The 27,998-nt window shown below is 40.6% G+C and overlaps 1 protein-coding gene across 1 annotated transcript in view; it reads left to right on the top strand.

Annotated features, from left to right (window-relative positions):
- The window catches only part of ctnnd2a (catenin (cadherin-associated protein), delta 2a), a 396,841-nt gene that overhangs the window by 169,709 nt on the left and 199,134 nt on the right, over positions 1 to 27,998 (top strand). Inside the window, exons 7-11 of the mRNA XM_042298940.1 lie at positions 3,801 to 3,921; positions 4,944 to 5,157; positions 5,261 to 5,375; positions 5,493 to 5,625; positions 18,188 to 18,337. Coding sequence (XP_042154874.1) covers positions 3,801 to 3,921; positions 4,944 to 5,157; positions 5,261 to 5,375; positions 5,493 to 5,625; positions 18,188 to 18,337 — 733 coding nt within the window. The remainder of the gene's footprint in view (positions 1 to 3,800; positions 3,922 to 4,943; positions 5,158 to 5,260; positions 5,376 to 5,492; positions 5,626 to 18,187; positions 18,338 to 27,998) is intronic.

Below are 27,998 nucleotides of genomic sequence, written 5' to 3'. Positions count from 1 at the left end.
TGGTACAGAGGGATCAGGCTATATCTGCACACCGACATTACAGCAGAGTCTCCCTCAATGCTGAAACCCCAAGACAACCACAGGATTGTACTGCGTCCCAAATGGTACCCTATTGCCTATATAGTGCATTACTTTTGATCAGAGCACTAGGACAAAAATAGGGGATAGGATGCCATTTGGGACTCGGAGTGTTTGGTTTAAGACTTTAGTCTAGTGAACTAATGACTGCAGGTTTTAAACAGCATATTCCAATCCATGTCTGATGAATCAGTTTTTCTGGCCTTCTGTTAAGGCCAGGCACCACACCCTAATAGGGTAAATGTTTCCCTTTAATCATATGACAATCAATTTATACCAGTTCAATGTGGACACAAAAAGAATACTTAAACAAAAAAAATGTTGATGAAATATTGTATAAATATGATAATTAGGTGATACAGTTGAAGTCGGAAGTTTACATACACTTAGATTGGAGTCATTAAAATTTGTTTTTCAACCACTCCACAAATTTCTTGTTAACACAGTATAGTTTTGGCAAGTAGGTTAGGACATCTACTTTGTGCATGACACAAGTAATTTTTCCAACAATTGTTTACAGACAGATTATTTCACTTATAGTTCGCTGTATCACAATTCCAGTGGGTCAGAAGTTTACATACACTAAGTTGACTGTGCCTTTAAACTGCTTGGAAAATTTAAAAAAAATGATATAATGGCTTTAGAAGCTTCTGATAGGCTAATTGACATCATTTGAGTGAATTGGAGGTGTACCTGTGGATATATTTCAAGGCCTACCTTCAGGCTCACTGCCTCTTTGCTTGAAATCATGGGAAAATCCAAATAAATAAGCCAACACCTCAGAAAAAATATTGTAAACCTCCACAAGTCTGGTTCATCCTTGGGAGCAATTTACAAACGACTGAAGGTACCACGTTCATCTGTACAAACAATAGTACACAAGTATAAATACCATGGGACCACGCAGCCGTCATACCGCTCAGGAATGAGAAGCGTTCTGTCTCCGAGAGATGAACGTACTTTGGTGCAAAAAGTGCAAATCAATCCCAGAACAACAGCAAAGGACATTGTGAAGATTCAGTAAAAGTCCTATATCGACATAACCTGAAAGGCTGCTTAGCAAGGAAGAAGCCACTGCTCCAAAGGCGCCAAAAAAAGCCAGACAACGGTTTGCAACTGCACATGGGGACAAAGATCGTACTTTTTGGAGAAATGTCCTCTGGCCTGATGAAACAAAAATAGAACTGTTTGGCCATAATGACCATTGTTATCTTTGGAGGAAATATGGGGAGGATTGCAAGCCGAAGAACACCATCCCAACCGTGAAGCATGGGGGTGGCAGCATCATGTTGTGGGGGTGCTTTGCTGCAGGAGGGACTAGTGCACTTCACAAAATAGATGGCATCATGAGTCAGGAAAATTACGTGGATATATTGAAGCAACATCTCAAGACATCAGTCAGGAAGTTAAAGCTTGGTCGCAAACGTATTTTCCAAATGGACAATGACCCCAAGCACACTTCCAAAGTTGTGGCAAAATTGCTTAAGGACAACGAAGTCAAAATATTGGATTGGCCATCACAAAGCCCTGACCTCAATCCTATAGAAAATTTGTGGGCAGAACTGAAAAAGCGTGTGCGAGCAAGGAGGCCTACAAACCCGACTCAGTTACACCAGCTCTGTCACTAGGAATGGGCCAAAATTCACCCAACATTGTGGGAAGCTTGTGGAAGGCTACCCAAAACGTTTGACCCAAGTTAAACAATTACGAATTTAGTGTATGTAAACTTCTGACCCACTGGGAATGTGATGAAAGAAATAAAAGCTGAAATAAATAATTCTCTCTACTATTATTCTGACATTTCACAATCTTAAAATGAAGTGGTGATCCTAACTGCCCTAAGACAGGGGATATATACTAGGATTAAATGTCAGGTATTGTGAAAAACTACGTTTAAATGTAATTGGCTAAGGTGTATGTAAACTTCCCACTTCAACTGAATCTCATTAAATATCTGCATATTTGCATAGCATGCAAATTCATTTTTCTAGACACTGGAGGAAGTCTAAGTTAGAACCAGACTTATACAGAGCAGATTGTGGATAAATACTTTTTTTCATCTTTCTATCTGTAAAATACTAAAGAAAGGTACAAACATTTAATTTCAAAAGAAAATGTCTTAAAGAATAGCGATGTGACACCATATCGAGTCTGGAGAATACCTCTAAGGATTACCACACAACATTTGGTGGATGCAGATGCTTCTGAACCTGAGAGAAATTAGTTGTGTGTTGTGTGGGATGAGTTTGACTTTCAGGAAATGTCAGTTAAAGCTAAGTACACTGAATTAAGACTACCAAACGCCTATTTAGACCCAATCACTGTCCCTTCAAAGTAAGTTACTAAATGTAGTCCAGTTTGTAAAATGTTCTATGAAATTGGCTTTTACATATGTGTGTTTCAATATAGTGAGATTTGAAGTAATGGATGTACATGTATGTCCATTTCAAAGTGGTTACAATTCATGACATTTTGATGACGGTATGATAAACTAACGGAAATATACATTTTCATCAACTTTTGACATTTTTATTTAGAAAATAATAATATTAGTGGACCAAAATACCCCAAAAGTAGATGCAAAAAATGTCCTTCTACCCTGTGATGCCTGGGCTTAATGAGTGACCTGGAACCACAGAGTCACTGTAATCAGTAGACACGCTTTGGCTTATTAGGGAGGGAAAATACAGCCTGGAGCCAGGAGCTGCCTGAGGAACATGTGTGTGTGTGTGTGTGTGTGTGTGTGTGTGTGTGTGTGTGTGTGTGTGTGTGTGTGTGTGTGTGTGTGTGTGTGTGTGTGTGTGTGTGTGTGTGTGTGTGTGTGTGTGCACTGTTAAACGGGGGCCTACTGCAAGCGAGCCTCAGCGTGTGTGTGTGGTTCACCTTTAGAGACATATTCATGGTGACTGTCATTAGCATAAGGGGAAGGAGCTCAAAGGAGTAGAAACATATGCTGTGCTCCTGTCTCTGAGGATCTAGAGGAATACATTAGATAACTCTGTCTGTTGTGTTGGGATAGGATCACTGTGACCCGGTGAAAAATGCCTGATCTGATAGTGGATTCCAACTGGACCGGATATCATCTGTGGCAGTGTTATAGGTTCTACCTTTTAGAAATGTCTATCTGTTACCTTAAGAAGATGTAGAGAGAAGTGATGTGGTGATAAGGTAGAATAGTAATTTCCTTTCTTTTACAACCCCCCCTCCTCTCTCTCTCTCTCTCTCTCTGTCTCTCTCTCTGTCTCTCTCTCTCTCTCTGTCTCTCTGTCTCTCTGTCTCTCTGTCTCTCTGTCTCTCTGTCTCTCTGTCTCTCTCTCTCTCTCTGTCTCTCTCTGTCTCTCTCTGTCTCTCTCTGTCTGTCTCTCTCTCTGTCTCTGTCTCTGTCTCTGTCTCTGTCTCTCTCTCTCTCTCTCTGTCTCTCTCTGTCTCTCTCTGTCTCTCTCTCTCTGTCTCTGTCTCTGTCTCTGTCTCTGTCTCTGTCTCTCTCTGTCTCTCTCTGTCTCTCTCTGTCTGTCTCTCTCTCTGTCTCTGTCTCTGTCTCTGTCTCTCTCTGTCTCTCTGTCTCTCTCTCTCTGTCTCTCTCTGTCTCTCTCTGTCTGTCTCTCTCTCTGTCTCTGTCTCTGTCTCTGTCTCTCTCTGTCTCTTTACTCCCCCCACTCTGTCTCTTCTTTCTCCTCTCTCCTCTATCACTCTCTCTTTACGCTCTCTCTTTCTCCCTCCAGGTGACATCTAGTCGTGCGGCCCAGCAGCAGGCAGGGGGAGGGGGAGGTAGTGGAGGAGACTCCTTCTCTCAGAGCCATGGCAGTGCTTTTCATCTGCCTGATGCACAGCTTCCCACAATCGGTATACTGTATATCTGCATTATATATATACAATATACCTACAATACCAGTACACATCTACATTATATAAATACAATATACTTTATACATAACATTGTATAGACAGAATTTAGAGAGAGAGATAATGTCCTTAAAGAGACCAGGAACCACACATGCCATCCAATCTTTTTAGCTTTTGTTAGAAATTATTGTTTTATAATACAGTACATACCATTAATTCAATTCCAATTTTTAATTCAATTCAAGGGCTTTATTGGCATGGGAAACATCTGTTAACATTGCCAAAGCAAGTGAGGTAGATAATATATAAAGTGAATATATAAAGTGAAATAAACAATAAAAATTAACAGTAAACATCACACATACAGAAGTTTCAAAACAATAAAGACATTACAAATGTCATATATATATATATATATATATATATATATATATATATATATATATATATACAGTGTTTTAACAATGTACAAATGGTAAAGGACACAAGATAAAATAAATAAGCATAGATATGGGTTGTATTTACAATGGTGTGTGTTCTTCACTGGTTGCCCTTTTCTCGTGGCAACAGGTCACAAATCTTGCTGCTGTGATGTCACACTGTGGAATTTCACCCAGTAGATATGGGAGTTTTTCAAAATTGGATTTGTGTAATCTGAGGGAAATATGTCTCTCTAATATGGTCATACATTGGGCAGGAGGTTAGGAAGTGCAGCTCAGTTTCTACCTCATTTTGTGGGCAGTGAGCACATAGCCTGTCTTCTCTTGAGAGCCATGTCTGCCTACGGCGGCCTTTCTCAATAGCAAGGCTATGCTCACATTATACATAAAGAGAAATGAGACAGAGATAATACCATTAAAGGTTCTACACATGGCATCCAATACTTTCAGCTTCGGTTAGAAATTGCCCTTAGGCACAGATCTAGCAACAGCTTAGGGAAAGTGCTAAACTGATATTAGATCAGCATCTAGAGGACTAATGTTCTTCAACCTTGTTATAACCCCTGTTCCATCTGATCCTAGGTCACTACTACTCCAGTTCCACCCTGCCTGCCCAGCGTGTGAGTTCCCCTCTGACCGGAGGTGGAGGTGGAGGGTCTGGTTCTCCCAGCAAGCTGCAGCGCCTGGGCTCAGCCTCAGACACACCGGGCTACACTACTGCCCAGCGCCTACCTTCCTCCTCCTCATCCTCACCCAACAAACAGTCCCCAGCCAACCGACTCGCCAAGTCCTACAGGTAGGGCCATTTCATTGGTTGGTTTGGGAGAAGAACAAGGTTAAACCTACAATTGAAAACATTTACAATTATTTCATAACCAAACAATTTGTTATGCTTACAGCACCACTGGTGCCGTGACAACAACAGGGTCTCCGCTGAGGGTGGGCTCTCCACCCAACTCCATAGCAACAGTTGCCGGGGGAGGGGCTAGCGCTTCATCATCCCCACTACACCTGGTGTGTATTGAAACAGATATTCAATGCATAGTACTGCACATTATTCTTAAGCAACATTCTCTAGAATAAAAATAATCATGTCTGTTCTACACAATGGGTTTCTATGTGAATCACTAGATGAGTTCGGGCATAGGGAGCTACGCTACTCTGTCTCCTAAAAGACTGGCTGCTCACCACGCCTCCGACCAGTACAAGATATCCCATGAGCTCTATGCTACCGCTACGCTACAGAGGCCCGGCAGTCTGGCAGGTAAGACGTACACACACACATGTGCAACGACGATCCTCTCAAAGTGAATCCCTCCATGTATGCAATGCAAACACTGAATATTTTTCCTCTGCTGTTATTTACTCTTCTGTATAGAGTTAAGTGAGTCCTTGGCCTAGAGTTGGTCTTTACCTTGTTATGTGGTCTGACTGTTGTCCTCGGTGTGAGGGAGTTGTTGACTGTTATCTTTGAGTTAGAGTTACTCAGTGGTAATGACTGTCTGTCAGGTTACTAACATCTTTTCTCTTATTGATCCCAATAACAGACCCGTGGCTCTGCAGTAATGCGTGGTTGTGCTCTGCAGTGTGTGTGTGTGTGTGTGTAGGTGTGTGTTGAATAAGCTGTGTGTTTGTTGAATGTCATCTGAAGGTTCAGTGCTTCTGAAGACTGCAATCAGCCTCTTATACAGCTGAGTCGTGATGCTTCAAGGGCTTTTTGTGTGGAGAGAGAATAGAACACAGACCAGGGTTGTGCTCTATATTACACTTATAGAGAGTTTTGGAGATATTACTTTATACAAATACTCAATGATGTCTTTAGCTAGTATCAGGTCCTTAAAAATTCCATCAATTCTAAAGTTTAAATGAAATTGTTTTCTAAGAGTTGAAACAAGACAGGATGTTAACAGTGTACATTTGAAATGCTGCTAGCTATAACATGAATGCAACACTGAATGTTAGGGCTGTGTTACGCTACTTGTTTAATAATAATAATGTATTCATTTATCTTTGACGTTGAGCACAAGCATCAAAGTGAAAACATTAATGACTTTGTTATAGAATGAGTTAAATCCTCAAGAGTAACAGGCTAAAGCAATACTTTGTAGTGGTGTTGCATTGTGGTTTTATGATCATATTTATATAATACTTTATAGTAATATAGTTAATGTTTCCTTCTTAGCACACAAACAGGAGGTTAAGAGCTGAACACAGGCAGCAGGGGACTTGGGCTGGTTTTGCATATTCCTTTTATTTCCTTTAATCATTATAAAATTTTTCTGACTGGATCAAACTTCAAGTTTCATAGTGTCATGGGAGGCCAGCTCCCTCCCTCTCTCTCTCCATCCCTCCATCCTAACAGTTGAGCACTTTGATTTGGGGAGCCTGAGCAGTGACTCAGTAAGTCTCCATGAGACATCAAAGAAGGGAGGGAAGAGAGCCGGAGAGGAGAGGAGGATGGGATGACAAGGATGAGACAGGCGACAGAGTGTGTCCATCATTCTAATTAGTGCTCCTCTCTTCTTGGTTCCATCCTTCCTACCTTTCTGTCCTTTCTGTACATATTCAAACCCTCATTTTGGTAAATAACCATCAGTAGTGTTAAAGGGAGGCAGCTTCCTTCTCTTCATTATTACTACTAGATCAAATCACATGTTATTTGTCACGTGCTCTGAATACAACAGGTGTAGACCTTACAGTGAAATGCTCACTTACAAGCCCTTAACTAACAAGTTTTAAGAAAATAAAGTTTAGAAAATATTTAGTAAATAAACTAAAGGGAAAAAGGGGGGGTAAGTAACACAATAAAACAAGAATAACGAGGCTATATACAGTTGTACCAGTATCGAGTCAATGTGCAGGGGTACAGGTTAGTCGAGGTCATTTGTACATGCAGGTAGGGGTAAAGTGACTATGCAAGTAGCAGTAGTGTAAAAACAAAGGGGGCGGGGGGGTGTAAATGCAAATAATCAGGGTGGCCATTTGATTAATTGTTCAGCAGTCTTATTGCTTGGGGGTAGAAGCTGTTAATGAGCCTTTTGGACCTAGACTTCGTGGTCCGGTACTGCTTGCCGTGCGGTAGCAGAGAGAACAGTCTATGACTTGGGTGGCTGGAGTCTTTGACATTTTTTTGGGCCTCTGACACCGCCTAGTATATAGGTCCTGGATGGCAGGAAGCTTGGTCCCAGTGATGTACTGGGCCATACGCACTACCCTTTGTAGCGCCTTACTGTCAGATGCCGAGCAGTTGCCATACCAGGCGGTGATGGATGGTCAGGATGCTCTCGATGGTGCAGCTGTAGAACTTTTTGAGGGTCTGATGACCCATGCCAAATATTTTGTTTTATTATTAGCTCTCTCTGTCTCACTCTAGGTCTCTGTCTCTCTCTGTCTCTGTCTCTGTCTCTCTCTGTCTCTCTCGGTCTCTGTCTCTGTCTCTTGCTCTTTCACTCCCCTCTCCCCCTTCCTTCTTCCTCCCAGGGAGGGCCTACCATACATTTGTTATGCACTGTAATGAACAAGCGCTCAGTGAGGAAAAGTCAGAGGTGTCTGTGTTCGGGAATCCTGCCAGAAAAGGGGGAAGCGCGTGCGCACACACACACAGACACACACAAAGGACTGAGGAAAATGAATTTTGAATCTTATTATTTTATGGCTGATGCTAGACAATATGCTCTATAGAGATTACATAACAACGCTGTCCTCCCTACACAGTAGCATGGTAAAATACCCTCTACCACTGCAGATCAGCACAATATACAGTACCAGTCAAAACTTTGGACACACCTACTCATTCAAGGGGTTGTCTTTATTTTTACTGTTTTACTGTAGAATAATAGTGAAGATATCAAAACTATGAAATAACACACATGGAATCATGTAGTAACCAAAAAAGTTGTTAAACAAATCGAAATATATTTTAGATTCTTTAAAGTAGCCACCCTTAGCCTGGATGACAGCTTAGCACACGCTTGGCATTCTCTCAACCAGCTTCACCTGGAATGCTTTCCAACAGTCTTGAAGGAGTTCCCACATATGCTGAACACTTGTTGGCTGCTTTTCCTTCACTCTGCGGTCCAACTTATCCCAAACCATCTCACTTTGGTTGAGGTCGGTGATTGTGGAGACCAGGTCATCTGATGCAGCACTCCATCACTCTCCTTCTTGGTCAAATAGCCCTTACACAGCCTGGAGGTGTGTTCGGTCATTGTCCTGTTGAAAAACAAATCACAATCCCACTAAGCGCAAACCAGATGGGATGGCTTATCACTGCTGTGCTGGTTAAGTGTGCCTTGAATTATAAATAATTCACTGACGGTGTCACCAGCAAAGCACCACCACACCTCCTCCTCCATGCTTCACGTTGGGAATTACACATGGAGAGAGCATCCGTTCACCTACTCTGCGTCTCACAAAGAAACACCGTTTGGAATCAAAAATCTCAAATTTAGACTCAACAGACCACAGGACAGACTTCCACTGATCTAATATGGGGTGGCAGGGTAGCCTAGTGGTTAGAGCATTGGACTTGTAACCGAAAGGTTGCAAGTTCAAATCCCTGAGCTGACAAGGTACAAAATCTGTCCTTCTGCCCTTGAACAGGCAGTTAACCCACTGTTCCTAGGCCGTCATTGAAAATAAGAATTTGTTCTTAACTGACTTGCCTGGTAAAATAAACACATTTAAAATATCCATTGCTCGTGTTTCTTGGCTCAAGCAAGTCTCTTTTTATTATGGGTGTCCTTCAGTAGAGGTTTCTTTGCAGCAATTTGACAATGAAGTCCAGATTCACGCAGTCTCCTCTGAATAGTTGATGTGAAGATGTGTCTCATACTTGAATTATGAAGCATTTATTTGAGCTACAATCTGAGGTGCAGTTAACTCTAATCAACTTATCCTCTGCAGCAGAGGTACACGTAGAGTACATTGTGGTATTCTGGGTCTTCCTTTCCTGTGGCGGTCACCATGAGAGACAGTTTCATCACAGCGCTTGATGGTTTTTGCGACTGCACTTGAAGAAACTTTCAACGTTCTTGACATTTTCCGGATTGACTGACCTTCATGTCTTAAAGTAATGTTGGACTGTTGTTTCTCTTTGCTTATTTGAGCTGTTCTTGCAATAATATGGACTTGGTCTTTTACCAAATAGGGCTATCTTCTGTATACCACCCCTACTTTGTCACAACACAGCTGATTGGCTCAAACACATTATGAAGGAAATAAATTCCACAGATTAACTTTTAACAAGGCACACCTGTTAATTTTTTCTCATATACATTTTAATCTCACTTTCTGTCTACCAACTAAATATACTTTCCTGCAACCCACCTCACCCATTGTGGTACGGATCTGCTATTTTTATTCCTTACAACTGGAACCTCCGCCAGGAGCTAGCCAGCTAACTAGCTACTAGTCTTTGTTAGCCACGGCTAGCAGTCTTCATTTAGCTCGGACACCGCAGCTTTAGCTCGGACAATACATGCCAGTCTGCACAGAGCGATATCAACCCAGAGCATTTCGGACTGCTTCTCTCTTCCACATCACCGGATTCCTGCCGCTCTGGATCATTACACCGGATGATCGTAGCTAGCTAGCTGCTACCGAGTGGCTACTGTTAGCTAATGCCTCTGTCCCGAAGCAAGCACCAGTTAGCCTTGAGCTAGCCTCGAGCTAGGCCCATATACCAGCTAATTCTAGGGCTAAAATACCTCTTTTGCCAATTGGCCTGGACCCTTAATTGTCGACACAGAGCCCCACCGATCCCCCTGGTGTGGTCTCAACAGGCTTTTCCATTGCGATGTCGCCGAAGACCCATCTTCTTGCCCCAACCTGCTAGCTTTCTAAACACTGTGTCTCCCGCTTGACTAGCATAGTACTGAATACTGAACGGCTCCCTGACTGACCTATTGCTGTTCTTTGGACACTATGATCACTCAGCTACACAGCTGATCCCTCTGGACTATTTCAATTACATGGTACCTCATTTTGTTTACCTGTCGGCACCATCCTCGAACTCAGGTCCTGTATGTACCTAACTGACCCGCTCTGCCCATTCATCGCTGTCACATTCTGACCTTTATTTCCTTTGTTTTGTCATTATTTAGTATGGTCAGGGCGTGAGTTGGGGTGGGCAGTCTATGTTTGTTTTTCTATGATTTGGGTATTTCTATGTTTCGGCCTAGTATGGTTCTCAATCAGAGGCAGGTGTCATTAGTTGTCTCTGATTGAGAATCATACTTAGGTAGCCTGGGTTTCACTGTGTGTTTGTGGGTGATTGTTCCTGTCTCTGTGTTTGCACCAGATAGGACTGTTTTGGGTTTTCACGTTTCTTGTTTTTGTATTCAGTTGTTCATGTGTACATTTACGTATTAAAAGAACCATGGACACTTATCACGCCGCATATTGGTCCTCTGATCCTTTTCGCCTCTCCTCTTCGGAAGAGGAGGAGGAAATCCCTTACAATCGCCATTTACCCGTTGTTGTCTTAGCTCTCCTGGTCCACACCTGTCACTGTTTCTGCCTCTCTCTAATGTCAATATGCCTCTCTCTAATGTCATATATGCCTTGTCTACTGCTGTCTCGGCTAGTTCTTATTGTTTTATTTCACTGTAGAGCTCTCAGTCCCGCTCACCTTAGATAGCTCTTTTGTCCCACCCCCCACACATGCGGAGACCTCACCTGGCTTAACTGGTGCCACCAGAGACGAAACCTCTCTCATCGTCACTCAACGCCTACATTTACCTACACTGTACTCACATCCTACCGTACCCTTGGCTGTACATTATGCCCTGAACCTATTCTACCACGCCCAGAAATCTTCTCCTTTTGTTCTCTGTTCCCAACGCACGAGACGACCAGTTCTTATAGCCTTTAGCCTTATCCTACTCCTCCTCTGGTGATGTAGAGGTTAACCCAGGCCCTGTAGACCCCAGTACCACACCTATTCCACAGGCGCTATCATTTCTTGACTTCTGTAACCGTAAAAGCCTTGGTTTCATGCATGTTAACATCAGAAGCCTCCTCCCTAAGTTTGTTTTACTAACTGCTTTAGCACACTCCGCCAACCCTGATGACCTAGCCATGTCTGAATCCTGGTTTAGGAATGCCACCAAAAATTCTGAAATTTCCATTCCCAACTACAACATTTTCCACCAAGGTTGAACTGCCAAAGGGAGCGAAGTCGCAATCTACTACAGAGATAGCCTACAGAGTTCTGTCATGCCTTCCAGGTCTGTGCCCAAACAGTTTGAGCTTCTACTTTTAAAAATCCATCTTTCCAGAAATAAGTCTCTCACTGTTGCCATTTGTTATAGACCCCCCCTCAGCCCCCAGCTGTGCCCTGGACTCCTTATGTGAATTGATTGCCCCCATTTATCTTCAGAGTTTGTACTGTTAGGTGACCTAAACTGGGATATGGTTAACACCCCGGCCGTCCTACAATCTAAGCCAGATGCCATCAATCTCACACAAATTATCAAGGAACCTACCAGGTACAACCCCAAACACGGGCACCCTCATAGACATCATCCTGACCAACCTGCCCTCTAAATACACCTCTGCTTTCTTCAACCAGGATCTCAGCAATCACTGCCTCATTGCAATCTGTCTGTAATGGGTCCGCGGTGAAACAATCACCCCTCATCACTGTCAAACGCTCCCTAAAACACTTCAGCGAGCAGGCCTTTCTAATCGACCTGGCCCGGGTATCCTGGAAGGATATTGACCTCATCCCGTCAGTAGAGATGCCTGGTTATTCTTTAAAAGTGCTTTCCTCGTCATCTTAAATGAGCATGCCCCGTTCAAAAATGTAGAACTAAGAACAGATATAACCCTTGGTTCACTCCAGACTTGACTGCCCTTGACCATCACAAAAACATCCTGTGGCCTACTGCATTAGCATCGAATAGCCCCCATGATATGCAACTTTTCAGGGAAGTTATATACACACTCAGTTAGTAAAGCAAAGGATAGCTTTTTCAAACAGAAATTTGCAACCTGTAGCACAAATTCCAAAACGTTTTGGGACACTGTAAAGTCCATGGAGAATAAGAGCACCTCCTCTCAGCTGCCCACTGTACTGAGGCTAGGAAACACTGTCACCACCAATAAAGCCATGATAATCGAGAATATCAATAAGCATTTTTATACGGCTGGCCATGCTTTCTACCTGGCTACCCCTACCCCGGCCAACATCTCTGCACCCCCTGCAGCAATTTGCCCGATGTTCAGAAAGAGCTGCAAAACCGGGACCCCTACAGATCACCTGGGCTAGACAATCTGGACCCTCTCTTTCTAAAGTTATCCGCCGCAATTGTTGCAACCCCTATTACTAGCCTGTTCAACCTCTCTTTCGTATCGTCTGAGATCCCTAAAGATTGGAAAGCTGCCTCGGTCACCCACATATTCAAAGGGGGAGACACTCTAGACCCAAACTGTTATAGACCTAAATCCATTCTGCCCTGCCTTTCTAAAATCTTTGAAAGCCAAGTTAACAAACAGACCACCGACCACTTCGAATCCCACCGTACCTTCTCCGCTATGCAATCTGGTATGAAAGACAGTATTGTGCAGGCGTCTTCATCGATCTGGCCAAGCCTTTCGACTCTGTCAATCACCGCATTCTTATCGGCAGACTCAAAAGCCTTGGTTTCTCAAATGACTGCCTCGCCTGGTTCACCAACTACTTGTCAGATAGATTTCAGTGTGTCAAATCGGAGGGCCTGTTGTCCGGACCTCTGGCATTCTCTAGGGCGTGCCACAGGTTTCAATTCTCGGGCCGACTCTTTTCTCTTTATATATCAACGATGTCGCTCTTGCTGAGGGTGATTACTTGATCCACCTCTACGCAGACGACACCGTTCTGTATACTTCTGGCCCTTCTTTGGACACTGTGTTAACAAACCTCCAGACGAGCTTCAATGCCATACAACACTCCTTCCGTGGCCTCCAATTGCTCTTAAATGCAAGTAAAACTAAATGCATGCTCTTCAACCGATCTCTGCCCGCACCTGCCCGCCCGACTAGCATCACCACTCTGGACGGTTCTGACTTAGAATATGTGGACAACTACAAATACCTAGGCGTCTGGTTAGACTGTAAACTCTCCTTCCAGACTCACATTAAGCATCTCCAATACAAAATTAAATATAGAATTGGCTTCCTATTTTGCAACAAATCCTCCTTTACTAATGCTGCTGAACATACCCTTGTAAAACTGACTATCCTACCGATCCTTGAATTCAGCGATGTCATTTACAAAATAGCCTCCAACATTCTACTTAGCAAATTGTATCTAGTCTATCAATGCCAATGCCATCTGTTTTGTCACCAAAGCCCCATATACTTCCCACCACTGCGACCTTATGCTCTCGTTGAATGGCCCTCGCTTCATATTCATCTTCAAACCCACTGGCTCCAGGTCATCTATAAGTCTTTGCTAGGTAAAGCCCCACCTTATCTCAGCTCACTGGTCACCATAGCAACACCCACCCATAGCATGCGCTCCAGCAGGTATATTTCACTGGTCATCCCCAAAGCCAACTCCTCTTTGGCCGCCTTTCCTTACAGTTCTCTGCTGCCAATGACTGGAACGAATTGCAAAAATCACTGAACCTGCAGACTTATATCTCCCTCACTAACTTTAAGCATCAGCTGTCAGAGCAGCTTACAGATCACTGCACCTGTACACAGCCCATCTGCGAATAGCCCACCCAACTACCTCATCCCCATATTGTTGTTTATTTATGCTCTATTGCACCCCAGTATCTCTACTTGCACATCATCATCTGTACATCTCACTCCAGTGTTAATGCTCAATTCTAATTATTTCACAACTATGGCCACTGGGGAGGCAGCGTAGCCTAGTGGTTAGAGCATTGGACTAGTAACTGAAATGTTGCAATTTCAAATCCCCGAGCTGACAAGGTACAAATCTGTCGTTCTTCCCCTGAACAAGGCTGTTAACCCAATGTTCCTTGGCCGTCATTGAAAATAAGAATTTGTTCTTAACTTACTTGCCTAGTTAAAGGTAAAATAAAAAATTGCTTTACCTCCCTAATCTTACTACATTTGCACACACTGTGTATAGATGTTTCCATTTTTTTTTTGTGTGATATTGACTGTACATTTGTTTATTCCATGTGTAACTCTGCGTTGTTGTTTTTGTCACAATTCTTTGCTTTATCTTTGCCAGGTCGCAGTTGTTCTCAACTGGCCCACCTGGACTTCTTATGGCTGGGGGCAGTATTGAGTAGCTTGGTTAAATAAGGTGCCCAGAGGTGCCCAGAGTAAACTGCCTGCTACTCAGTCCCAGTTGCTAATATATGCATATTATTAGTATATTTTGACAGAAAACACTCCGACGTTTCTAAAACTGTTTGAATGATGTCTGTGAGTATAAAATAACTCATATGGCAGGCAAAAACCTGAGAAAAAATCCAACTAGGAAGTGGGAAATCTGAGGTTGGTCGTTTTTCAACTAATTTCCTATTGAAGATACAGTGGGATATTGGTCATGTTGCACTTCCTAAGGCTTCCACTAAATGTCAACAGTCTTTAGAACCTTGTTTGATGCTTCTACTGAGAAGTGGGGGCGAATGAGAGGGGAATGAGTCAGAGGTCTGCCAGAATGCCTTGAGCTCGTGACGCTCGTTCGTACAGACAAAGGAATTCTCCGGTTTGAACATTATTGAAGATTTATGTTAAAAACATCCTAAAGATTGATTCTATACTTCGTTTGACATGTTTCTACGGACTGTAATGGAACCTTTTGACTTTTCGTCTGCTCCTAGTGAACGCGCTTCGTGAGTTTGGATTTGTTTACCAAACACGCTAACAAAAGGAGCTATTTGGACATAAATGATGGACATTATCGAACAAAACAAACATTTATTGTGGACCTGGGATTCCTGGGAGTGCATTCTGATGAAGATCATCAAAGGTAAGTGAATATTTATAATGTGTTTTTTTTAACGTCTGTTGACTGCACACTATGGCGGATATCTTTTTGGCTTGTTTGGGCTCTGAACGCCGTACTCAGATTATTGCATGGTTTGCATTTTCCTTAAAGCTATTTTGAAATCTGACACAGCGGTAGCATTAAGGAGAAGTGTATCTAAAGTTCCATGGAAAACACTTGTATTTTCATCAACATTTATGATGAGTATTTCTGTAAATTGATGTGGCTCTCTGCAAAATCACCGGATGTTTTTGGAACTACTGAACATAACGCGCCAATGTATAATGAGATTTTTTTATATAAATATGAACTTTATCGAACAAAACATACATGTACTGTGTAACATGAAGTCATATGAGTGTCATCTGATGAAGATCATCACAGGTTAGTGATTCATTCTATCTCTATTTCTGATTTTTGTGACTGCTCTCTTTGGCTGGAAAAATGGCTGTGTTTTTCTGTGACTTGGCTCTGACCTAACATAATCGTTTGTGGTGCTTTCGCTGTAAATCCTATTTGAAATCGGACACTGTGGTGGTATAAACAAGAAGTGTATCTTTAAAATGGTGTGAAATACCATGGGATTTCTGTTGTTTTGAATTTGGCGCCCGTTTGCGGGATCTCAGCCCTAAAAAGTTTTAAATAAATGTTACATTTAAAAAAAATAAAAAGCTGGTTGAGAGAATGCTAAGATTGTGTAAAGCTGTCATCCAGGCGAGGGCCACTTTGAAGAATCTCAAATCTCAAATATATTTTGATATGTTTAACACTTTTTTTTCTCATCATCCCTCTCTCCTCATCCCTCTCTCCTCATCCCTCTCTCACCATCCCACTCTCTTCATCCCTCTCTCAACATCCCTCTCTCCTCATCCCTCTCTCATCATCCCTCTCTCCTCATCCCACTTTCTTCCTCACTCTCTCCTCATCCCTTTCTCATCCTCCTCCTATCCTAATCCCTCTCTCATCATCCTCCTATCCTCATCCCTCTCTCCTCATCATCCTGTCCTCATCCCTCTCTCATCATCCTCTTATCCTCATCCCTCTCTGTAAAAACACCAGGAAATCAGCTCCAAGAGATTTTCATTTAGGATATCTGTTCCAGAATATTTCCACACATAATAGAGACATGTACAGTATTTGATCGTATACAAATGTAAGGAAGGTTTGAAATTATTTTAGTTTTCAATTATCATATCTTTTTGGGCTTCTTGCAATCTATAAATTATTTGAAATAATTTTACAGCCCCCTGACCATCTGCTTAAAAAAGAAGATGAATCTAGTTGATGATCCCTACCATAGAGGTTATGGGAGTAGAGGCTGGAGGCTATGGGAGTAGAGGAAGCTAGAGAGAGACTATTGGGACAGAAGATAAGATGATTACAGAGAAAGAGAGGAGAGGCTGGAGACTATGGGAGTAGAGGAGGCTAGAGAGAGACTATTGGGACAGAAGATAAGATGATTACAGAGAAAGAGAGGAGAGGAGAGGCTGGAGACTATGGGAGTAGAGGAGGCTAGAGAGAAACTATTGGGACAGAAGATAAGATGATTACAGAGAAAGAGAGGAGAGGCTGGAGACTATGGGAGTAGAGGAGGCTAGAGAGAGACTATTGGGACAGAAGATAAGATGATTACAGAGAAAGAGAGGACAGGTTGGAGACTATGGGAGTAGAGGAGGCTAGAGAGAGACTATTGGGACAGAGGATAAGATGATATCAGAGAAAGAGAGGAGAGGCTGGAGACTATGGGAGTAGAGGAGGCTAGAGAGAGACTATTGGGACAGAAGATGAGATGATATCAGAGAAAGAGAGGAGAGGCTGGAGACTATGGGAGTAGAGGAGGCTAGAGAGAGACTATTGGGACAGAAGATAAGATGATTACAGAGAAAGAGAGGAGAGGCTGGAGACTATGGGAGTAGAGGAGGCTAGAGAGAGACTATTGGGACAGAAGATAAGATGAATACAGAGAAAGAGAGGAGAGGCTGGAGACTATGGGAGTAGAGGAGGCTAGAGAGAGACTATTGGGACAGAAGATGAGATGATATCAGAGAAAGAGAGGAGAGGCTGGAGACTATGGGAGTAGAGGAGGCTAGAGAGAGACTATTGGGACAGAAGATAAGATGATTACAGAGAAAGAGAGGAGAGGCTGGAGACTATGGGAGTAGAGGAGGCTAGAGAGAGACTATTGGGACAGAAGATAAGATGAATACAGAGAAAGAGAGGAGAGGCTGGAGACTATGGGAGTAGAGGAGGCTAGAGAGAGACTATTGGGACAGAAGATAAGATGAATACAGAGAAAGAGAGGAGAGGCTGGAGACTATGGGAGTAGAGGAGGCTAGAGAGAGACTATTGGGACAGAAGATGAGATGATATCAGAGAAAGAGAGGAGAGGCTGGAGACTATGGGAGTAGAGGAGGCTAGAGAGAGACTATTGGGACAGAAGATAAGATGATTACAGAGAAAGAGAGGAGAGGCTGGAGACTATGGGAGTAGAGGAGGCTAGAGAGAGACTATTGGGACAGAAGATAAGATGATTACAGAGAAAGAGAGGAGAGGCTGGAGACTATGGGAGTAGATGAGGCTAGAGAGAGACTATTGGGACAGAAGATAAGGTGATATCAGAGAAAGAGAGGAGAAGCTGGAGACTATGGGAGTAGAGGAGGCTAGAGAGACTATTGGGACAGAAGATAAGATGATATCAGAGAAAGAGAGGAGAGGCTAGAGCACTTAGGGACAATGTGTATGTAGAATTACATTTTGCTGGTGAAAAGTCAATACTCAGGGCTGATTTCTCTCTCTCCCCTCTCTCTGTCTTTCTCTCTGTCTTTCTCTCTCTTCCTCCCTCCCTTACACTCTCCCTCCCACTCTCCAGGTTCCAGGGGTTCCTACAGTAATCAGCACAGTCACTGTGGTCCAGACCTGCGTCCCCTGGGATCCCCAGACCACCACAAAGAGCCCATCTATGAGGACAGAGTCAACCACTACCACAAAGGACCTATGAGGGGACTGGGAAACAACACTGGTAAGACTATATAATCCATCCTACAGTATTTAAACACACACACACACACACCTTTAATATGTACACACACTAACAAAAAGAGAAAAATAGAGATAGACACAGTTCTGTCTGCAGCACATACTAACCTCCAGTATTCTTCAATAGAGACTAATTTGTGTTATCTAGATGTGGGTTTAGGTATGCTGTCGAAATCCTATTACAGCATCATTCTACATGAGAATAGCCCTCTCTGTCACGCTAGGCTGTATCTTCTCACAGTCATTAACCAGCCAGGCATTAATAACTATCATTACCATGTGGGTCAGATAGTGATTATGCTAAATAAGCTACTATAGATTACTTATTGTTTGGATCAATGGGTATGGTACATGAAAGAGAAATAAATTGCTTGCAGGCAAAGAGCATGTCTTTAAGCCTGTACGCTATGGCAGGGTGTATCCAAGCTTGTTTATTGGGCAATATGATATAACGATTTGTTTACTCTCTAAGAAGTACATTATTACATGTTTGAGGGTTTGCTACCTTGCAAACACAATTATAGCATATACAATTTACTGTTATTGCAGTAGATCAATTCTAATGCAGTCGGTTTATATCGTAAAACACACACTGGGACTCATTTGCCTTATCTTTCCCACAGCGAGACCAAAGAGTAGGAAATCTCTTAGTGAGCGGTATTGATCCATTCCTGAGTTATTGGCTTGTTTAATGCAGCCGGCTACAGTACAGTGTGTTTAAAGATGGTTAGATTGACCACTGCAGGGCCTGTGTGCGGCTAATAGGGATTCAAAATGAATAAGTGATGCCTCAGTCACACACACATGTACACACGTACGAACACACACCCGCAACACACACACACATATCTTTGTTTTGCTATGCTTGTGGGGACCAAACAATTGATTCACTTTCAAAATCATATTTTCCCTTAACCCTTAAAACCCTTAACCTAACCTAACCTTGACCATAACCCCAACCTTAACCCCAAACCCCTAAACCTAAACCTAACACTAAAGCTAACCCCTAACCCCAATTTGAACACTAATTGTAACCCTAAACCTAACCCCTAAGCTGAAAATGGTCTTTTTCCTTTTGGGGGCCGGCGAAATGTCCCCACTTGTCCGAATTTTTCCTGTTTATGTAACGCTCGTCGGAAGAAGTGGACCAAGGTGCAGCGTGGTACGTGTTCATGATTCTTTATTAAATCGGAACACCAAACAAAACAACAAAAGACCAACGAACGCCACGTTCAGTAGGCTACGCAGAGCTAACAAAAAACAACATCCCACAACCTAAAGTGGCCAAACAGGTTGCCTAAGTGTGATTCCCAATCAGAGACAGCTGTCACTGATTGAGAACCATACCCGGCCAAAACATAGAAACCCAAAACATAGAAATAAAGAACATAGAATGCCCACCCAAATCACACCCTGACCAACCCAAATAGAGACATAAAAAGGCTCTCTAACAAATCTTGTGAGGACTTCTGTTCCCCACAAGGATAGTAAAACCAAAACACACACACAAACACACACTCCATAAAATTCATAATGTCTAAGTGATGCCTTGTAGTAATGACCATATGAAAATAGTTCTGACATTGAGAAAGGTGTAGTCAGTATAACAGTAGTATAACTGTATAGTCAATATAACAATATAGTCAGTATAACAGTATATAACAGTATAGTTGTTATAACAGTATAGTCAATATAACAATATAGTCAGTATAACAGTATAGTCAATATAGTCAATATAACAATATAGTCAGTATAACAGTATATAACAATATAGTCAGTATAACAGTATATAACAATATAGTCAGTATATCAGTATATAACAATATAGTCAGTATAACAGTATAGTAAGCATAACAGTAGTATAACAATATAGTCAGTATAACAGTATAGTCAGTATAACAGTATAGTCAGTATAACAGTATAGTCATTATAACAGTATAGTCAGTATAACAGTATAGTCATTATAACAGTAAAGTCATTATAACAGTATAGTCAATATAACAGTATATAACAGTATAGTCATTATAACAGTATTATAACAGTATAGTCAGTCTAACAATATAGTCAGTATAACAGTATAGCCATTATAACAGTATTATAACAGTATAGTCAGAATAACAGTAGTATAACAGTATAGTCGGTATAACAGTATAGTCAGTATAACAGTAGTATAACAGTATAGTCATTATAACAGTATAGTCATTTTCAGTATAGTCATTAGTATAACAGTATAGTCATTATAACAGTGTGGTCAGTATAACAGTATAGTCAGTATAACAGTGTGGTCAGTATAACAGTATAGTCATTATATCAGTTTAGTCAGTATAACAGTATAGTCAGTATAACAGTATAGTCATTTTCAGTATAGTCAGTATAACAGTATAGTCAGTATAACAGTATAGTCGGTATAACAGTATAGTCATTATAACAGTATAGTCATTTTCAGTATAGTCATTAGTATAACAGTATAGTCTTTATAACAGCATAGTCATTATAACAGTATAGTCAGTATAACAGTATAGTCAGTATATAACAGTATAGTCAGTGTAACAGTATAGTCATTTTAACAGTATAGTCACTATATTACAGTATAGTCAGTATAACAGTATAGTCAATATAACAGTATCGTCAGTATGTAACAGTACAATCAGTATAACAGCATAGTCACTATATAACAGCATAGTTAGTATAACAGTATAGTTAGTATAACAGTATAGTCTTTATAACAGTATAGTCATTCAAGCAGTATTATACCAGTATAGTAATTTTAACATTTTTATAACAGTATAGTCAGTATAACCGTAGTATAACAGTATAGTCGGTATGTAACAGTATAGTCAATATAACAGTATCGCCAGTATTTAACAGTATAATCAGTATAACAGTATAGTCGGTATAACAGTATAGTCAGTATAACAGTTTCATCAGTATAACAGTATAGTCAGTATAACAGTTAGTAATTTAAGCAGTATTATAACAGTATAGTTATTTTAACAGTTGTATAACAGTATAGTCAGTATAACAGTTTCGTCTAAAAATCTCAACTTCAACCCGCCTCACCATTAAAAAAAAAGAACTGAAATCAGAACTGGAAAAAAATTATAATAATCTAAACTGAAATCCACAATAGAAGCTAGCCAGAAGCTAGCCAGAAGCTAGCCAGAAGCTAGCCAGTTTACTGGCTAACATTAGTGTTCAGCTAACCACGGTTGGTGGTCATCAGCTATCCTTTGGTTCGAAAATGACTGGACTACTGACGTTATCTGCCCGAGGGAGTTATCCAACTGGCCTCTCCGTCGTGACGTTACCTGAACGCCCATCTGCCGCGCACTAATCGTTAGCTGTCTTATCAGCTGCTAACTGAATAGGTCTATCGGAAAATTTTCTTGGGTCACTATAACTATATCTATTTTGCCAATTGGATTGGTCCACTCTACCACACGGAACCCCACAGATCTACCGACGGAAACGCACGAGGTGGCTAAAAACAGACCTCCATCCTCTGCTAGCTTGCTACCCATGACCCGGCTAGCTGTCTGAATCGCCGTGACCCCAACCAACCTCACTACTCACTGGACCCTTATGATCACTTGGATAAGCATGCCTCTCCTTAATTCAATATGCCTTGTCCATTGCTGTTCTGGTTAGTGTTTATTGGCTTATTTCACTGTAGAGCCTCTAGCCCTGCTCATTATACCTTATCCAACCTTTCAGTTCCACCACCCACACATGCGATGACATCACCTGGTTTCAATGATGTTTCGAGAGACAATATCTCTCTCATCATCACTCAATGCCAAGGTTTACCTCCACTGCATTCACATCCTACCATACCTTTGTCTGTACATTATACCTTGAAGCTATTTTATCGCCCCCAGAAACCTCCTTTTACTCTCTGTTCCGGACGTCCTAGAAGACCAATTCTCATAGCTTTTAGCCGTACCCTTATCCTACTCCTCCTCTGTTCCTCTGGTGATGTAGAGGTGAATCCAGGCCCTGCAGTGCCTAGCTCCACTCCTATTCCCCAGGCGCTCTCTTTTGATGACTTCTGTAACCGTAATAGCCTTGTTTTCATGCATGTTAACATTAGAAGCCTCCTCCCTATGTTTGTTTATTCACTGCTTTAGCACACTCTACCAACCCGGATGTTTTAGCCGTGTCTGAATCCTGGCTTAGGAAGACCACCAAAAACTCTGAAATCTCCATCCCTAACTACAACATTTTCAGACAAGATAGAACGGCCAAAGGGGGCGGTGTTGCAATCTACTGCAGAGATAGCCTGCAGAGTTCTGTCCTACTATCCAGGTCTGTACTCAAACAATTTGAACTTCTACTTTTAAAAATCCACCTCTCTAAAAACAAGTCTCTCACTGTTGCCGCCAGCTATAGACCACCCTCTGCCCCCAGCTGTGCTCTGGACACCATATGTGAACTGATTGCCCCCCATCTATCTCAGGAGCTCGTGCTGCTAGGTGACCTAAACTGGAACATGCTTAACCTCCCAGCCATCCTACAATCTAAGCTTGATGCCCTCAATCTCACACAAATTATCAATGAACCTACCAGGTACCGCCCCAAAGCCGTTAACACGGGCAGCCTCATAGATATCATCCTAACCAACTTGCCCTCTAAATATACATTTGGGTGAATTAGTCAGCTATGCTTATTCTAACCCTAGCCTTGCCCCAAACTGCCGCTCTTATGGGTCAGAATATAATGATGTAGTTACTTGGGGAAGATCTCTGGGCAATTCTCTGGGCATACCTAGTTAAGAGCAAGGTCTAGGTTTTACTCAAATCCAATTTTAGACAACTAACTTCACATTTCATCTTTACCAAAACAGTCCCTTTGATTTGGACATTTTCCACACAACGTACAATGTATAAACATCATATTCATATACAACAACATATACTAGGAAAACTCTTCACGTTACAATGTTTTCGTAATAACGTAATCTATTAACCTTTAATAACAAAACAAAAATGACATACATTTTCATATTCCATCTATCGTCATGACCACCTTTGTAGCTGACGGAAACCATTGTTCCAAAGTCCCTTTATTTCATGTTTAATGTTCTGAGGTTGGTTCTCCATATTGAGGCGACACAGGAATGTTGTGTGGCCTAAGATTTACCAGGGGCATGAGGGGTCATAAAACCCCCACATCTTCAGACCCCTAGATCTCTCCTCCTCTGTTGAGGTTGAGAGATACTCTGTAGGGTTGTGCTCTCCTGTAACCTGAGCTGATCAGGACAGTCATGACAACAGCATAGTCAGTATATAACGTTATAGTCATAGTCACAGTATAGAGCAGTATAGTTAATTTACCAGTATAGTCAGTATAACAGTATAGTCAGTATATAACATTATAGTTAGTACATAACAGTATAGTCAATATAACAGCATAGTCAGTATGACAGTATAGTCATGATAACAGTATAGTCAGTATAACAGTGTAGTCATTATAACAGTATTATAACAGTATAGTCAGTATAACAGTATAGTCAGCATAACAGTATAGTCAGTATATAACAGTATAGTCAGTATATTACAGTATAGTCAGTATATAACAGTATAGTCAGTATAACAGTATCGTCGGTATATAACAGTAGAATCAGTATATAACAGTATAGTTGGTATAACCGTATAGTATTGTCAGTATATAACAGTAGCGGCAGTGTATAACAGTATAGTCAGTGTATAACAATATAGTCAATATAACAGTATAGTCATTATAACAGCATAGTCATTATACCAGTATAGTCAGTATGTAACAGTATTGTCAGTATATAACAGTATAGTCAATATAACAGTATAGTCAGTATAACAGTATTATAACAGTATAGTCATTATAACAGCATAGTCATTATAACAGATAGCCAGTATAACAGTATAGTCAGTATATAAAAGTATAGTCAGTATATAACAGTATTGTCAGTATATACCAGTATTGTCAGTATATACCAGTATTGTCAGTATATAACAGTATTGTCAGTATATAGCAGTATAGTCAGTATAAACAGTATACGACTATATAACAGTATTGTCACTATATAACAGTATAGTCAGTATATAACAGTATAGTCAGTATATAAAAGTATAGTCAGTATATAACAGTATTGTCAGTATATAACAGTATTGTCAGTATATAACAGTATTGTCAGTATATAGCAGTATAGTCAGTATAAACAGTATACGTGTATATAACAGTATTGTCAGTATATAGCAGTATAGTCAGTATAAACAGTATACGTGTATATAACAGTATTGTCACTATATAACAGTATAGTCAGTTTATAACAGTACTTAACAGTATAGTTAAGGGGTGGCAGGGTAGCCTAGTTGTTAGAGCATTGGACTAGTAAATATTATAACATTATATAAGTATATAACATTCAAGGAGTATATTAATAGTATAGTCAGAATATAACAGTATAGTCAATATATAACTGTATAGTTAGTATATAACGGGGCACAAGTTTTTATCAGTAAAGTTAGTATATAACATTAAAGGACTATATTAATAGTATAGTCAGTATATAACAGTATAAGAGTATATACCAGTATTGTCAGTATAACAGTAGTCAGTATATAACAGTATAGTCAGTATATAACAGTATAGTCAGTATAACAGTATTGTCAATATATAACAATATAGTCAGTATATAATAGTATAGTCAGTATATAACAGTATAGTCAGTATATAACAGTACAGTCATTATAACGGTATAGTCAGTATAACTGTATGGTCAGTATTTAACAGTATAGTCTGTATAACAGTATTGTCAGTATAACAGTATTGTCAGTATAACTGTATGGTCAGTATTTAACAGTATAGTCAGTATAACAGTATTGTCATTATAACAGTATTGTCATTATAACAGTATGGTCAGTATTTAACAGTATAGTCACTATAACTGTTACGGTTTTCTTCTGGGGAAAGAGAGGCGGACCAAAACGCAGCGTGGTTACTTGTAAACATCTTTAATAAAGATGAACAATCTACAAAACAAGAAATGTGAAAAAACCTAAACAGCCCTATCTGGTGCAACAAACACAGAGACAGGAACACTCACCCACAAAACAGGCTACCTAAATATGGTTCCCAATCAGAGACAATGACTAACACCTGCCTCTGATTGAGAACCATATCAGGCCAAACATAGAAATAGACAAACCAGACACAAAACATAGAATGCCCACCCAGCTCACGTTCTGACTAACACTAAAACAAGGAAAACACACACGAACGATGGTCAGAACGTGGCAATAACAGTATTGTCATTATAACAGTATTGTCATTATAACAGTATGGTCAGTATTTAACAGTATTGTCATTATAACAGTATTGTCATTATAACAGTATAGTCAGTATTTAACAGTAAAGTCAGTATAACAGCACTGTCAGTATATAACAATATTTAATTTTTTTATTTATTTTAATTTTACCTTTATTTAACTAGGCAAGTCAGTTGAGAACAGATTCTTATTTTCAATGACGGCCTAGGAACAGTGGGTTAACTGCCTGCTCAGGGGCAGAACGACAGATTTGTACCTTGTCAGCTCGGGGGTATATATTCATATATTCAGTATGTAATTGAATTGTCATTTTAACAGTATAGTAGTATGTAACAGTATAGTCAGTAAATAACAATGTAGTCAGTGTATAACAGTATTGTCATTATAACAGTATAGTCATTGTAACAGTATAGTCATTGTAACAGTATTGTCATTATAACAGTATTGTCATTATAACAGTATTGTCATTATAGCAGTATTGTCATTATAACAGTATTGCCATTATAACAGTATTGTCATTATAACAGTATTGTCATTATAACAGTATAGTCATTGTAACAGTATTGTCATTATAACAGTATTGTCATTATAACAGTATTGTCATTATAACAGTATAGTCATTGTAACAGTATTGTCATTATAACAGTATTGTCATTATAACAGTATAGTCATTGTAACAGTATTGTCATTATAACAGTATTGTCATTATAACAGTATAGTCATTGTAACAGTATTGTCATTATAACAGTATTGTCATTATAACAGTATTGTCATTATAACAGTATTGTCATTATAACAGTATTGTCATTGTAACAGTATTGTCATTATAACAGTATTGTCATTATAACAGTATTGTCATTATAACAGTATTGTCATTATAACAGTATTGTCATTGTAACAGTATTGTCATTATAACAGTATTGTCATTATAACAGTATTGTCATTATAACAGTATAGTCATTGTAACAGTATTGTCATTATAACAGTATTGTCATTATAACAGTATAGTATATTGCACTATATTGTACTATTTAAACCCTGACTCCACATTATAGTTTCATCATCCAGCTGTGAATCACAGTCATTAATGCTATAAGGCATTTTTTTAGAGAGCTGGATCTCTCTCTCTATAACACTACATTGAATTAACTCTAAAGCCTGCAATGTATTGTTTATTTGTGGTATTGGTGTAACCCATAAACGCAGTTTGAGGTCGGCAGGTAAGCCGTCGTAGCTTTGTGTGTGTGTGTGTTTTCTCAGAGTAAACCAGTCCAGCGCCACATAGTACAGCAGGTTAATGTGGTCTATTTCAAGTTATTACTTTTTTAAAAATAATAACACACACACACATCCACACATCTACACCCTGCACTGCAGCTAAACTCTACTGCGACAGGGGAGAGAGAGGCTTAGTTGGGTTTCTACAAACCTTGTGTGAAAACAGTTAACACATTCATATGAGTGGTGAGTTGATGGAACGAAAAACAGTTGTCCTTCATTTCCATCACTCGCTCCTTCCCTTGCCATGACTTTTCAGTACCAGTACCATGACAGTCGACCTGAATGCTTGGTGTAATACTGCAGTCACCATGAGTAACGTGTACAACTCCTCTACAGGATAGAATCTGGAGGTGTAACTCTCATTAAACTCTATCTCTCTGCTTCTCAGGGTGAATTATCTCTAAGACACCCTGCCTAGTATTAAGTAGTATTAACTCTTAATTCCTCTCCCTGCATTCTCCTCCGCTATACGCCTTCAATGTTACCAGAATCTGTGTGTGTGTGTGTGTGTGTGTGTGTGTGTGTGTGTGTGTGTGTGTGTGTGTCTCTCTACCAAGGACACCAGAGGGGATTCTCTGTAAAATCTGTTTTTTTCTAGAAAACAAAGAGGGATTAGCTTCGGCCTGGAGGGAGAGCTGTCAGAAACACACTGCTCAGCATGGAGCCTGTCACACACACATGCACACGCACACGCACAGCCACACAGGCGCACACACACACACATGTCCCCTATTCAAACATTGCCTCTTTGGAGAGCTGCCGACACAGACACTGGGCAAGTGCCCGTTTGGCGGTTCTGTTTAATGCTCTCATCAAAGCTTTCTAATATGACACCAGGCCTTTTCAGAAGAAGGCTACACTCATGCACCGTCCACACACACACACAGACATGCACACACACACACACACACACACACACACACACACACACACACACACACACACACACACACACACACACACACACACACACAGTGAAAGCCTGTTTTGCATAAAACCATAAAGCTAATTCACTCCCTTCTGAATATGTTGTATGCCTTTAGTAATGAGAGCTGACAT

This window comes from Oncorhynchus tshawytscha, linkage group LG16, assembly GCF_018296145.1.
Source record: "Oncorhynchus tshawytscha isolate Ot180627B linkage group LG16, Otsh_v2.0, whole genome shotgun sequence".
Classification (NCBI taxonomy): Eukaryota; Metazoa; Chordata; class Actinopteri; order Salmoniformes; family Salmonidae; genus Oncorhynchus; species Oncorhynchus tshawytscha.
Note: the sequence above shows the minus strand (reverse complement) of the source record. Positions and strands in the feature narration are given on the sequence as shown.